Source organism: Trachurus trachurus (genome assembly GCF_905171665.1).
Source record: "Trachurus trachurus genome assembly, chromosome: 10".
Classification (NCBI taxonomy): domain Eukaryota; kingdom Metazoa; phylum Chordata; class Actinopteri; order Carangiformes; family Carangidae; genus Trachurus; species Trachurus trachurus.
In genome coordinates, this window is record NC_139894.1 from 15,474,583 (window position 1) to 15,489,750 (window position 15,168).

At 41.3% G+C, this 15,168-nt stretch overlaps 1 protein-coding gene across 3 annotated transcripts in view; it reads right to left on the bottom strand.

The window, feature by feature from the left end:
• Positions 1 to 827: 827 nt before the first annotated feature.
• atp11c (ATPase phospholipid transporting 11C (ATP11C blood group)) overlaps positions 828 to 15,168 on the bottom strand; it is a 43,506-nt gene continuing 29,165 nt past the window's right edge. Inside the window, exons 13-30 of one of the 3 annotated variants that reach the window (XM_083980993.1) lie at positions 14,152 to 14,322; positions 13,214 to 13,413; positions 12,970 to 13,041; positions 12,794 to 12,867; positions 12,597 to 12,700; positions 12,326 to 12,507; positions 11,343 to 11,609; positions 11,075 to 11,252; positions 10,865 to 10,967; positions 10,612 to 10,757; positions 10,238 to 10,297; positions 9,341 to 9,468; positions 7,934 to 8,069; positions 7,761 to 7,826; positions 7,551 to 7,654; positions 7,278 to 7,434; positions 3,878 to 3,909; positions 828 to 3,599 (exon numbers count right to left, since the gene is read on the bottom strand). In XM_083980993.1, the coding sequence (XP_083837119.1) occupies positions 3,563 to 3,599; positions 3,878 to 3,909; positions 7,278 to 7,434; positions 7,551 to 7,654; positions 7,761 to 7,826; positions 7,934 to 8,069; positions 9,341 to 9,468; positions 10,238 to 10,297; positions 10,612 to 10,757; positions 10,865 to 10,967; positions 11,075 to 11,252; positions 11,343 to 11,609; positions 12,326 to 12,507; positions 12,597 to 12,700; positions 12,794 to 12,867; positions 12,970 to 13,041; positions 13,214 to 13,413; positions 14,152 to 14,322 (2,217 nt within the window). In that variant the 3' untranslated portion in view covers positions 828 to 3,562. Of the gene's footprint in view, positions 3,600 to 3,877; positions 3,910 to 5,558; positions 6,420 to 7,277; positions 7,435 to 7,550; positions 7,655 to 7,760; positions 7,827 to 7,933; positions 8,070 to 9,340; positions 9,469 to 10,237; positions 10,298 to 10,611; positions 10,758 to 10,864; positions 10,968 to 11,074; positions 11,253 to 11,342; positions 11,610 to 12,325; positions 12,508 to 12,596; positions 12,701 to 12,793; positions 12,868 to 12,969; positions 13,042 to 13,213; positions 13,414 to 14,151; positions 14,323 to 15,168 lie in introns of those variants that run through there. The other 2 variants (XM_083980994.1, XM_083980992.1) reach the window with 2 other exon arrangements.

Sequence of the window (15,168 nt, forward strand, 5' to 3'; positions counted from 1 at the left end):
TCAACTTCTGATACCCTGCCAACTCCCTCCCAACTTTTCCTCTCACTTGACACTACTTCATACTCCCTTTTTTTTTTTGCTGTTTTCTATGCCATCAACATAACACTGACTGTGCTACAATTCTGCTGCATTGTTTGGCTGCCATGTTCATGACCCCACTCTCTCCAGTTTTACTTTAAAATAGACACGCACACACACACAGCAGAGAATAGAGCTCTTGTAAAAAGAAAATGAAAATCTACCCCACCCTCGGCCAACAAGTTTGGCCCATGTGAAGCTCAGCCTGTAATACACAACAATCACATTCAGACAGAAGAACAAATATGAAAGGGTGTCATTGTGTACTGTATGTACTGATAGACAGAGCCTTTCTCATTCCCCACTGTTCAGCCCACAACTACTCTACCCTCTAATGGATCAGCGCTCCTCAACAGTGGAGAATAGTTCATATACATCATTGTAAACCTCCTCTATACAGTGACTCACTGTGCTTGATGTTTTCTTGATGTGAAGCCACACATGGGGCCGTGGAAGAGCAGCAGTTCTCCGTCCTGATACGCAGCCACTCAGCTGATCCAGCTTAGCCTCTCAGCCATCTCATTAGAGCACAGCATCTGCTTAGTATGGTCAAATGCACACACAAACGCACTTCAAGCCGCCCACACAAACACACATCCTTATATCCTTAGAGCCTGCTGACACAACAACAGTAGAGAGTAAGGAAGCACTGAAAGACGTCGGTGTATCTTCAAAACATTCTGCTTTATTACAGAAAATCTTCAGGTTTTGACTACACTAGTTTCAAAGAGGTACATTCAGCTTGGAGGTTTGGAGTGTTGAGGCTGGAGACCCTAAAAGGGCCAGAGGTGGTGGGGGGTGTCCCTGCTGTGTGAGGCAGGGCTGCTGAGGTGCCTGAAGGTGTCCACCTCCACCCCTCACAGACAGGGACAGCATCCACAACCGCAGAGCCTCTCGTGCTTTTTTTTGGACATTTTGATTTTCTTACAAAAAAGTGGCTGGAAAAAGGTTGCATTAAAAATACAATCCATTCTTTTTATACTTTTCATTAGACAGGCAAAACATTAGATTAGAAGAAAATAGCATCTCTGATGTCACTTAAAGGTTTTTTTTTTTTTTTTTTTCATTAGACAAAGCAGGCAGCCCCTCTCAAGTGAGTCCTCTCACATCCAGTATATCCGGCACAGTGCAGTCTGGAGGTGACACATCACAGAATAAAGAACAGTCTCCTCCACAGGCTTAACATCAGAAAAACAGAGCGTCTTAGTAAAAAAACGTCACTGAAAGGTGTCAAAAGTTTTCCACTTGTTAAGAACAAAGCAACATTAACTCGATTTAAGTGTCCTCTTGGTGTTATGACTACCTGCGCCATTCTGCAGATGAACTATATCAGATATGTCAGGCTACAATCAGTGGTGCGAAATACAATACCAGTACTAAAAACTACTGTACTGGGGTTATTGTTGGAGCACGGATTAGTGAAGTAGTGAACTATAATTATACCAGACGAACAGATTCTGTAACAGTTGGCTGGAACACAAAACATAAGTGACTTCTGGCAGGTGCTCACCAGAGTTGGATCACCTGTAAAAGGAGTGGCATAGGTCCAGAGGTCGACGTTGGGATGTTGGGAGTATGTTTGGGGGGGCTGCCTGTCTTTGTATGACAAAGACTATCAAATGGAATTGGCAAGGACTCACATCAGGGCGTAACACAGGCTAAACTCGACTGGCACAAAGCTGACCACTCTCCACAATAAAAAAGATTTATGCAATAAAAATATAACATTTGTGAGTAAAATTACATAACAATAAATATGCCAAATAGACAATACATATTTGTGTGGGGGAAAAAAACAACAACAATCCAAAACAGTATCTTAAAGTGTTTGAAATCATGGCATGTTTAAATGGAATGTATGAAGCACTACACACAACAAGTTAAAGGAAGGAACAAGAGGCCAAACTGTCAACTCTCCTCCTGAACGTCAGCAGATTTGACCAGAAACAGAAAAAACAACATGGAGCCTCACAGTAGCATAAACTATGCTGACTCTGCAGGTCTGGACTTTGGAGGTTTTTTCTCTTTACACTCCAACTTCAGCCTGTCTGAGACAAATTACACAGACTAGATAATGGATAATGAACATAAATACCTCATTTAGGCTTTAGTGCATGTGCGCATTTATGTGTACGACGTGTGTGGTTATTCATGTGTGTAATGCTCTCACCTATCAGATATGTGCGTGCTTATGCTCAGGCATATATTCATGTGCCTTAGTGACCAGCTATGCAATGAATAAACCTTCCTTAATAGTGCAGGAAATGTCTAACTGAACTACATCAACAAAGTTCAAGTAATCCTGGTTTCCATTACACAGGCATTTCTGGCTTCTCTCATCCAGTACAGTAGCACTTACTTTTGTAACACACATACACACACACACTGAGTTGTCACTTTCAGGTCACAGTCGTGTGGACAGGATCCGATAGCATTATGTTCGTCTTTTTGGCTTTGAGCAGGTGCTGTCATACATCTCTAAGCTATATACAGTTCAACACATATATTAATCTTCTCATTTTAATTGGACTCTCTTAAATTATCTCTGAGGTTGGAATATTTAGGTCATTCTCTAAGCAATGTCCCATTACCAGAATTTGCTTAATATCTCTAATCTATCTTTCAATCTTGCATCCACACACGCACACTTTTTGGATCGAGTGGTAATATAATCTCCAATATCTCTTGTTTATACTTTAGTGCTCAATAGAGACTGTAGATTCACCATCAGAAACAAATAATCATATAATAATCAACCGTTCGAACTGTTGGTTTGTAGCTCTGAGCTGGACTGAAATCACGCTGGGTAACTTCTAGTTTTGATCTACTAGCACGTGGGTGAGTGTATTTTCTGAAAAAACATGATAATCGTTTAAAGAATAATGTTGAAAAGCGTAATAATTGTAAAATTGTAAAGTAGAATAACCTGTGTAACCGCTGAGAATGAGATTATCATGTCTCAATAAAAACTTTGCAGAATACAGTGACTGAACATCAGTGGAGTAAAGCATTCTTTTGAGCCTTCTTTCATGCAGGTGAACCATTCTTGGAGTGGATATTACAACTGCTTGTTAAAACACAGCAGTTGGATAGAGCTACTGACAAGGCAGCCGTGTATGCATTCATTTATAAGCTAGTATTTAAAAAAAAAGGTAAAAGTAAAGTAGGTAAAAGGAAAAAAAACTCATGCCTGTCATCTGAGTAGATATTTTTAAAAATAATGCAGGGCACTGCTCTGCAGGCATGCGTGGGGGGTTAGGAGCTGCTGGGATTGGGCAGAGGACGGAGAGAGCAGAAAGACACAAGTCAAAAGACTGCTAAATCCCTTATCATCCCTTCCCCCCAGTCAGAACATCTCTCTTTTTCTTTTCATTTTTTTCCTCCTCCTCTTCTCAGATCAGCTCTGACCCAACAAGCGCGGGATCCTGAATATGGCTGATGTCACCGTTGTTGTGAGTCCTCGCTGCCTTTTACTCACGCTCCTTCAGGTGCTTGTAGGACAGTGGTGTGACAGCTGCGATCTGGAAAAGTGAAAAGAAGACAGATTTTACTTCTGTGTTTTCAGCGCGAGCTTGTGCCAAAAGGCAGACAACGATGACAAGGCATCTGGAAATCACCCCAAAATCATCAATGAAGTGGCGATTGAACACAAACACCACAAATCACTAAAATTATAGCCATCCCGCCACCAGTGACAAGCAGAAATTAGTAAACGCCAGTTTCACCCATGTCTATTGATCTATTGAAGCTCAGCAGGGACATTGAGCAGAGGGGTTAGGTTTGCCTCTTTGTGGTTTACCTGGATGTCTGTAGGAGCCCGCCTTCTGACAGCTACAGGGAGAATAAAAATGCAGATTAAATCATGAAAGGTGCTGCAAAATCTTAAGCTCTGTGGTTAAGTGACAGATTTCGGTGACCCTGGTCAACAGTAAAGGGACGACATTGTGAGCGACATTCAGACCTACAGGGGTAGGACAAAAAATTAAAAAACACCTCATTTGACATGTCCAAATCTCTATGTATGTATGTATGGCTGATGGAGACTGGAAGCAATTCATATCTGTTTTTTGATATAAATAATCATGTGAATTAATACAGTCTATATATAACGAACCACAAAATCAATAGCAAATTAAAGTTATAACAGTCAGATAATTGTTATGTCACCCTGCTTCTTTTCACAACAGAATACTTATTTCCACCAATTCAATTTCACAACACCAGGTTTATCAGCAGGTTTAACAGGGAAGAGCTGTTTTTTTGTGATTGGTTATTTGCTCATTCAAAGATCTGGTGGTGAAAACGAGGCAATTAGTGCCCAAAAATGCCATTGTGACCTAAAATTTTGTAACAAACACATTATTTTCCGAATATAGATTTGTCTGTATTTATTCAGATTATTTATTACATAAAATGTATTCAATATTTATTTAGTTTTTCTATGTGTTCCTACTACAGTTTCCAAATTTTATATTTTGCATCGTTTTAATTTGTTGCCCCCGCCCCTGTAGGTAATGCAGCAGCGTTTGGCCTGAGGTTAAGGCAGCATCACATCATGCAATGAGTGAAGGTCAGCACAAATGGATCCATTATTTGCCAAGAAAATAAGCAGACGACAACAACCAACATGGGTTTGGATGTGCACACATGACAAAACGGTCAAAGAAACCACCATAAACACCAAAATACATAAACGTCGGACCGGGGAAGCTATAACCACAGACCGGCTCTGTTCACACTGTCAGATAAGAATACCCAAACAAACTGACAACGACACCATACAGACACAATCAGACATTCCCCGTCCAAAAATAAGATATGAAATGGACTGAAATCAAAAACATTCAAAAACTGGGATTGTAAAAGCACATAAAGGAGGTAAATAAGCTGTGCTTCAAAGGGAGGCTGAAAGGAGCATGTTTTTTTGTTTGTTTGTTTTTTAAATGTCACATTTGCAACATTAGCCCTGGAGATGCATTCACATTATCAAAATGCACCATTTGACAATTTATATCTCATATGTTGACACTTTTTTTTTCACATGGGGTTGCATCTCTTCAGCCAGCCAATAGCAGCTCACACAACACACAACACCACACTGGGCCTTGCTGGATATGATCCGTATGCCTTTGATTCTCTTGTTAAAAACTCAGAGTTAGGGACCGGGACTGCTGGACCGGTCGGTTGGAGGGGAACAAGGTCTTTGATTGGCTTAAATGGCCTGGAGGTGGGCTGGTACCTGCTTAAAAGACAGTATTGGACTCATCTGAAAAGGTTCTCATGAGCAGGGGTCTGGCTGAAGACCTAGGAGACTGGAGGCCCCCCTCGCTCGACTGAACCAGCTTCTTCTAGAAGGGTGAGGCAAGAGACACCAATGACATCACTACGCTGACAGACACACACACGCACTTTGTCTCTTGCACACAGACATACACAGGGAACAAGCACATACAGACACAAAGACTGGAACAAAACTGGACAAGGTGGATAATGAAATTCTGTTCGGGTGCCCTTTTTTTTTTTTTTTTAGATACCTTTCCTTGCAATAGTGATTTTCAGACGCCTTGACTCTATTCCGGCTAGTCCAGATAGTCACAGGGCCACTATCCTTTCAGATGTCTCACAAGAATGTTCGATGTAACACGCACGCTCGCACACACAAACGCACAGACAAAATGCAGTGGCCCGCAGGGATTGTGGTGAGGATCCAGGATGAGGTTGTTGACTTGAGCCTCATGCAGGTAAGTTTGGGTGTTTTGACGTGCCGCATTCACCTGACTGGACATGCGGAGGCAGCAGGCATTGGAGCAGCACAGGCAGCTGGGAGGAGACACTGACTGCAACAACTGGACAGACAAGGATGGAAGACTGGCTGCACGCTTTCAGCTCGGACACCTGGTCCTACTCCACACTGCTGGTAGAGTTGGGCACACACCCCAATGACCAACATTCCTCCCAATTTAATAAACATACATCCAAAGAAAAGCACTCGAGTCAAGGTTTAAGGATGAGGCCCTCCGAGGAAGCCATACCTGGAGGCAAAATCTCTAATTCTAAATTATCTGAAGTAATCTATCCGAGTGGGGACTGTAAGAAGCTACAGAACAGCCCTAGATACTTAAGAGGGGAAGGAATGACTAACAGTGGGAGAGGAAGGACACAACAGGTAGGAAACAAGCAAGACTGGCAGACACAGAAACTCCGCAGGAGGAGTCTTAAGTATAAGAACTGACAATAAGGAAAAAGAGACCTCAGTCACTCCACGAGAAGCTGTGAGTGCTAGGGGTCTGCGACAACATGAAGATAGTAGATGTCCCCGAGGAAGGAAGGCGATGTTTCATCTTTAGGGAGACAGGTCCAGAGAGGAGGAGAGAAGAAATAATAGGGTGAGTGTGTTAAAGTGCTAAAGCGAGAGTAGAAGGTAGGAAAACAAAGTTGGAAATGAGAAGGTGATGTTCTAAAACAAAAAGTGGCCAATAATCTAACAACTATCAATTAAATATGGCTAACGCCCTAACAGATATATCAAACGAATTATTATGTACATTTTTGATTGATCCTGCCACTTTGATAACTGACAACACTCTGGTACGACTCCCCTCAACATGTGCAAAGGTTTGGTTTGGTTTATTACTTTCTCCAAATAAAACAAGTCTAGACATGATCTTAAAAAACAAATGTGGAATGCACCGAACAGCACACACACACAGCACCAAACATTTCCAGCTGCTTGGAAAACATTAGCCTCATGGGGAGCTAATTGTAATAACAAAACATGCCTGGGAACGTTGTCTGATATTAAATCCTGAACTTAAAGAATAAAGAAAAAAATCCAAGTCCTTGTTCCTCTGTGTTAATGGTTGGGTCATCTTTACAATAGAGAGAGAGGTGTGAGTGGAAATGGCATCGCTCTGTAGGTATAGACATCTGTGTATTTTGCTTCAGTCGGAAATGCATAAAGAATGGGCTCCATTAACACGAACTGAATCCTTGAAAAGGCAAATGGTTAAATTGTCACAACAAATACATGGAAAGCTGGAGGGAGGGAGAGAGAGAGAGAGAGAGAGAGAGGGAGAGAGAGAGAGAGAGAGAGAGAGAGAGAGAGAGAGAGAGAGAGAGAGAGAGAGAGAGAGAGAGAATACAAATGTGTCTGTCAGTGTGTGTGTGTGTGTGTGTGTGTGTGTGTGTCTCAGCTCTACCTGTCGAGAGTGGGGGCCGCGGGGCTTGCGGAACACCACAAGCAGGATCTCTGGCAGTAGACTGAGGAGGATGAGCAGGATGATGACCAGCCAGGCCGACACCGAGCTCAGCATGTTGGCAAACACAAAGTACAAACGCTGCTGCCTCAGGAAAGGCCTGCAGGATAAAGGACACTGGTTTTCACTGGGAGGGCTACAGAGGTCCCAAAGAAGTTAGAAAAACAACAATAAAGGATTGCACCGTTTTTTTTTCATCCTGATTTGTTCACTGACCATATTATTCCTCCCCAGAAGAAGCTGAAAAACACATAGAAAGCCAGGGATCCCCAGATTACAAAGTGGTTGATCCACGTCCAGTGTCTCGTGTCCAGAGCAAGCTAGAACAGCAGAGAAAACCAACTGAATGTACATGTCTGAAACCCAACACGCTTCACATTTGCATTTTATGAGCTGGGATAAATAAACAACAAGGGAGTGCTTTACCTTTAATGTGACGGTGAAGACAAGGACAGTGAAGACTATTGTTCCGTAGGACCAGTTCCCAAAAACCTGGATTTAAATAAGACAAATAAGCTGGTGTGCTCAGTAGACAATGCTTGATTAAGTTATTTATGTGTGTGCTACAGATTCAGGCCGAATTAAATCAGACAACAGACCTGGCCATTGTCCTGCAGTGCTGGGTTACTGAACAGATACCGAACACCAAAGAAGAAGAGCAAGCCATGGAAGACTCCCAGTAATGTCCAGTAGAGAAACGGTCCCCACCGTAACATGGCATTCTTGGCAATCTCTCTAGAGAATATCATTGGAGAAACATGAACGAACCTATTGCTTTACAGTTAAAAAAAATAAAATAAAAAACTACATATACATATACACACACAGTGCCTCATAATAACAAAGTGAGAAGAAGATGTTTCTTCCCCCTCTATGCGGGATCTCTGGAGCTCAGCCAAAGTATCCATCAGGTTCTTGGTCAGGTCTCTTTCCAAGGCCATCTCTAGGAAGAATCCTGGTTCTTCTTCTATTTAAAAGTTATTGAGGTCACTGTGCTCTTGGGAAACTTCATTGCAGCAATTTTTTGTGACCTTCCCCACAGCTGTGCCTCGACACAGTCCAATCTCTGAGTTCTGCAGTCTGCTTCTTATTCCTCATGGTTGTTTTTTTTTGTTTTTTGTTTTGCTATGATGCACATTTTCAGTTTGGAAACCTCAGATGTATGCTTTTCTAAATCCATGTCAGTGCAATGCCCACTTAAATTAACCATGTCATAGCATAAAGTTTGAATACTTCAGTTCAGTTTCACTTCAGTTTAATATTAAATCATTTTGCAAGAATTTCCAAAATTCTACTTTCACTTTGTCATTGTGGGATTTTGAGTGTGGGCTGAGAAGAAAAGAGATGTTTGTTTTTACTTAGATAAAATGCAACATAACAAAATGTGGGGGAAAAAAATAAAATAAAAATTGAATGGGTCCAAATACTTTCTAAATACATGTAATTGCAAAAAGTCTCTATTAAAATGGGAAATGGGGGGGGGGGGGGGGGGGGGTAGTCAATTGTAGTCAATTTATGAGATAACGGGTTGATAAAAAAATAAAATTCCCAGTTAGTATAGTAATTAAATAGTTACGATAGGGCAAAGCCACACCTCCATGTGTGAAGAAGCAGAAGCTAAGTTTGGCTCACTGGGAGAGAGACTGTGTAACTTGTTCACTAAGTTTCAAATTTTACACAGTGCATATATAGCTATGGCAAAAATGTTATGAAGATACAGTTCAGCCTACACCTCGTTTCAGGCTATAATCACTTTATGATAACTTGCCAACTGAAAGTACTTGGGGTGCTTTTCTGTCTCTGATTCGTTTATTCACTTATTTTTTCAATTTAAAACCGAAAAAACTAGGCCATTTATCAGTTTATTACAGATCAAAACAAGCTATCCTGGAAAAGATCTACAACATAGAGAGGAAGTTCTTAATATTATTTATTGGAAACAACTAAAAAAGTACGTCTACATTTATCATGGAGTTTACTGTGGAAGTGAAGGTCCCCAAGTTTACCTGTAGAGGGTAGCATTGTCCAGTAGAACCTCAAGGCAGATGTGCTGCTCCAAGAGGCTGTAAGCCAGGATGGGCATAGAGGTGAAGCAGATGTTGTACATCGTCAGATAGGCCGCGTCATACAGGGGCTGGGGAGGATGGGAGGAGGAGGGGGAGTGAAGGGGGAGGGGTTGGCAAGGAGGGGGAGGATGGATGGGGCAACCGGGGGTTAATATTATGGAGAGGAAAAATCTCATACACACCATCATACTTACACATTCAGTATGACATATAGACACGCTTATATACATCTTTCATGTTCTTATGAAAGACCTAAAATGGCGGAGGGAGGGTGAATGACATATTCCCCCTCACCTTTTACAAACAGACATGCCAAAACATGATCTATTATTATCTTAAATCAATAAATGGATGTTTCTGTGTCAGAAGTTTTTACGTGAACATAGTACCACAAAGTATTCTAAATTTATCCAGGTTTTTTTTTAAATAAACAGTCTTCTCATTAATAACCAATGAATTCATTGACGTGATCCAAACTGTAATCAGGTCATCTGATCCAAATACATTTAGAGTATTCTAAGTCACTGTGTTTGTTACAGTGCGACAACAACTATGAAAGCTTATACAAGTGCCACCATGATTTCATAATGTCCGTATGATATACCATGGTGGCAGAGTATGATACACATCTGTATTACTTTAACGCTGCTATGCAGTCAAAGTCAGTGTATAAACATATCAGTCAGAGCTCAAACATCCCAGGGGCAGTGAGGGAGGGGCAATCTGAGGGAAAGAGTCTGGCATTCAGGAGGACGAGGACATGTGGATTCAAGGGACACTGCCTCCTTTCATGTTCAGAACATCTTTGAACCTCAAAGGGCCTCGGGACGTACTCACTTGCTGGGAATAGCCGCAGAAGAACTGGTACAAAAACTGAGGTAAGATGAAGCAAAGGTTCTGCAGGGAAAACAGAAAGAGAAGAGTCTCGCACACTAATGGATAAAAACATCAAAGGACATCAAATGCATTTATAAGTTCCCACGTGCTTATTAAAATAAAATAAAAAGAATTAAAAAAAGAACATAAACCTGAGTTGAACCTACAAATCTGTGTAACTTGTTAAGACAACTGTCAAATTTATGTGTCTTCACCGCATTGTCCTCAAATCAAGTTAGTGTGTGGGAAATGCAGGTTTGGCAGAAACCCAAAACAAGTTCTTAGCCTAAAGACAGATAAAAAGTTAATTTGGCTGAAGCATCCGTTCCTCCTACCTTGTAAAAGAAATACTGCACCAGGTGTGCAATGCGAACATAGTACAGATGCCCATGAGCCAACAGAAGTTTCTTGAGGTGCTTCAATTTGGGGATGGCATAATCGCTGTTCCTTACTGCCTGCCGACCCTCTTTACCCTTAATACCTGAAAACACCAGGCAGGAAGCAAATATCACACACCAGCTTTACCAAAATGTTCCCAATCCCTCAATGTGGAATTAATTAGTGGTGTGTAAACATGAGATTTCTTACCAATGCCAACATGTGCTTCCAAAATCATGCTGACATCATTGGCACCATCTCCAATTGAAAGAGTGATGGGGCTGCCTTTGGAGTTCTTTACCATTTTAACTATCTATAGAAGGAGCAAGAAAGAGGGACAACATATAACTGTGAAAAAAAAACCTTCATTCAATCCTTCAAAGAATGGATATTTTCTAAATTTTAAGTGGTTGTCCTGACCTGTGCCTTTTGTAGAGGAGCCATGCGGCAGCAGAGCACACTTGTGCAGTTTTGACAAATCTGCAGGAACAGGTTCTTGTAGCGACTCGAGTTGGATTCAGGTGAGGAGTTGAGCACCATCGACAGAGTGGCTCCATCTATGATGAAACCATAGTCTTGGTTTGCAGAAGACCAGCTCCTATAGCACAGAGCAGAGAAATTTGATCAAGATCTATTGCCAATAAGATTAAGTTGGGTTGAGCAAATTATCCAACGTGGTGGTACCGACCTGGTGACACCGGCCTTAACTGGTGGCGCATCCTGCACAGCTTTCCTATGATATTCAATTAAGAGGTCATGCAGCCGCTCCTCACGCCTCCTCCCTCCATCCTCCAGGGTGCGCACTGTCAGCTCCAACAGCTCTGTGTTTCTCTGGAACAACCTACAGGCATAGCAGGTGGACTTTGCAGTCTCCATTTTGTCCCCCGTCAGGACCCAAACCTTGATGCCTGCCCCCTGCAGAGCCTCCATGGTCTCTGCTGCCTCCTCTTGAAGCCTGGGGGATAAGAACAATAGAAAGGAATGAGGCACAGCAGAGATTATTTATCCTCTTCTATTCTAAGACGCAAAGTCAAAACAAGGATGTTGTTTTTCTTGAGCAAAGGCTGAATAAGAATGAGGGATTTTCCTCAGACTGGTGTCACAGGGAAGTTGTGAGTCATGAAACACAGGTTACACAACATACTTGTACTTTGTACTTTCTACATTTTGTAAATGAATGAATAAATTAATTTATTACCAAAGTGTGTCAGATGAAGTGTGTTGATAAATACTGATGCAATAAATTCTTAAATCTCATTTGTGATCAGTAAGTGGCTTTTGATTTTCATCAATACTTAAGAAAATAATAACTGCTGCCTGTTATCAAGTTCTTTAATCTTGAACTGCAGTGGAAGGGGGAGAAAAAATGACCTATAAAATACTATCAGGAATCTGGTGACATGTTATAAAGGGCATTAAGCAGCAAAATGGTGATACAAGGTCTCTGCTGTAAAACTGGAAGTGATGAGTATAAATATAAATAAATAAAATATAAATAAAATAAATAAAGGATAAATATTACACTGGAGAAATAAATTCATTACAGAAACCATAGAGAGTTGATTGACAGTTAAAAGGGTTTAACTGATCTTTAATGAGGTGGAGGAGAGTGAAAGCACAACAGCAGCATGAAAGTTTACTAAATGCAAGTTGTCTCATGTGAACACCCACCGATCTTCTACAGCAGTAGCTCCGATCAGACTCATCCCCGTCTCCACTTGGTTATAAACGGCCATGAGCTTCTCTTCTCTGTCCTGCAGAGCCAGTCTGGCCTCCTTCAGTCCTTCATCTGCCTGGGCGTACTCCTCAGTGCTGAGACGTTTGTAGGCCACACACAGTGTCCGGTAGCCCTCCTGAACAGTGACATGCGTTAGAGAAAAAAACAAACATAAAAAGAAAAAAAAACAAGCCAATTTAAAATTGCTTTTTGTATGTCACTCACTGTGGCATTACGCTCCACATGCATGCGTATCCTTTCAACCTCTTCCTGCCTGACACGGGGAAAGATAGAAGAGTCCGCTCCCTTACAGAAGAGCAGCGTGTCACCTGGAGACAAAAAAAAAACACACAAACTCATGGTGAGTGTTAAGAGCAAGCACTAAATTGCAGTCTACATAATAACAGTAAACTGAAGCTCACCTGATTTGGACCTGACTATTACACTCATCCGCCTTCGCACTGGGTCAAAGTTCAACACATGAAGCAGTTCATACCTTTATGAAGTACAAAAAAAAGAAAAAGGGTCAAGCTGTGGTGTACATGTGTAAAGGGAAGAATATGACTTAAAAATGTTTTGTATGAAATTAGAGACTTACATTTCAACATCATTGTTCCTGTTTAGAATTTTCATGGTTTTACTTTCAAGGCCCAGAAATGTGAAGCCATACCTGCAGATGGAGACAAATCATCATAAATGAGTAATTCATGTGCTGAATGACTGAATACAGAAGTGAAATGTATAAATATGTAGGATTTCAAATACATTCTGTAATGCTCCTATTCAACAACCTTGTTACTGTCACATAATTTAAACTCAATTTTTAAAACCTTTTCTCTTACCTCATGGCACCCTTGACCAGAGCAACCTCATCGGGTGAGGAGGCTATAAAGCCTCGCTGCTCCTGTGGTGGGTGGAGCACCTCTCCATCCACCCCCAGGCCATCCACCTGGTCTGTCAGTCCGTCCGCTTGGCCTGTAGATTCCTTCACCTGGACTGTGTGGCACAGACACAGGGCACGCAGAAACAGCTCTTCCTTCTCCTAAGAACACAAAATGAACATGATAAGCGAAATGCAGTAACTGCCATTTGCTTAACTTTTTAAATAAGGTCATCCAATATGTTATTTTCTGCCACTAGGGGTCTCGAAAGTTTGATGACATTTTGATTAGCATGGGATCATGGGAGTAGATGTCTTCACCACAAGTGCTGTTACTGCAGTCAGCAGTCAGTTCTTCATTCTATTACAACGTGTAGTTAAAAACGACCAAGATGTAGAAGTGTGTCGTAAAAATGTGGCTTCAAGATGTCAATTTGGACTGCTTTTGGCAGACAACCACAACACCAACGCATGCATAAAGGGGATTTGACGCCATTAGCAACCAAATGAAATGGACCATTAACGTATAGGCACAACTCAGCAAAATTATAGAATAGGCCGAGTCACTTTTAGACAATTTAATGTGGAAAAGTAATATATTATGGAGCCATGCAAAAAGCCATATACAGTAGCTTAGATAAAGACCTGTATTTACAACCAAATGATTAGAGCCGCTTCTTATCAACACCCATGCTACTGTAAAGCGTTATCAGGTGTTCTCATGTCAAGAGCATGCAGCCACTTTGCTCACCCTCTGTGTTCAGTGCATATGTTAACATGTCATGACAACAGTATGTGGGTGACCTATGAAGGGTCTTTCTGAGCAGCGAGCTATGTAATGACCATATGTTGCTGCTTGTGTGACTTTTACAACAGATGGAGGGACACCACAACACTCACCCTGCCAGCTTTCTCCTGTAGTTTGCTCACAGGTCCATCTGTGACGCAGAATCCGTCCAGCTCTGAGCTCGCGTCCCGGTACTTGTACTGGAAGCCGTCGATGCAGCACTCGATAAACTCCATGTTATTCTGAGTGAGGGTCCCCGTCTTGTCTGTGAAAACATACTCCACCTGCAGGCAATGTGATAAAAATACATGACGCATTTTTCCAAACCCATAACATTTTAGTTGCCCATTTAATGGGTTCCAACAATAAGATTAGGCAATTACTCCCAGAGAGAATCACAGTGCATTAATCAGTTTAACGAAGCATCGACTTTAATTGAAATAATCATCTTGCAAACCAAGTGTGACTGATTTATGGCAGCTGAGTCTGAGTTGGAAGTGAGATGAAAAAAAAAAGAGAAGTCAGGACAGCACAGCCAATCTGGTGCTGTTAGAAGTAGCTCATACTTTACAGTAGCACTGTTAGGTTCACATTTCTGTCGGTCTTAATTTGGTTTTTCCTGTAATTTCCCTTTCTATTATTTCTTTTTTTGGCTGCCTCTGACTAGCCTGGGTATACCCATGCTGCCTTACGCGCAATTTTATCCGCTCTGCAAGTCAATTTACATTGAGATGAGGTCTGGTGTTAGCCAGGCTAGCCTCTGACTGTACTGTATGTAACAAAAATATTGTTCTTTTCAGCAGGAATGACATACAGCTGTTCTCTACATTAGTTAATTATTTCACGCTTAATAGGTGTTTGGAAAAGGTCAAACAGATGTGATATAGCATTAGCAAGAATGCCAAAGTCATTATTTGCTCCATTGTTGTTCTATAAATTACACATGCATAATGTATAAGGAGGATACAGTTCAGAAAAAATGCATCTTAACAATTTTTTTGATAATATAATCAGGGTTTTCTCATCTTTCTAAAATCACAGAAGAAATTATACAGTGGTATTAAAACTGTAAACAGACTAAAGTCAGTGAGGAACCCCTTTGATAACTTTCCTGTTCCAGGACACTTTGT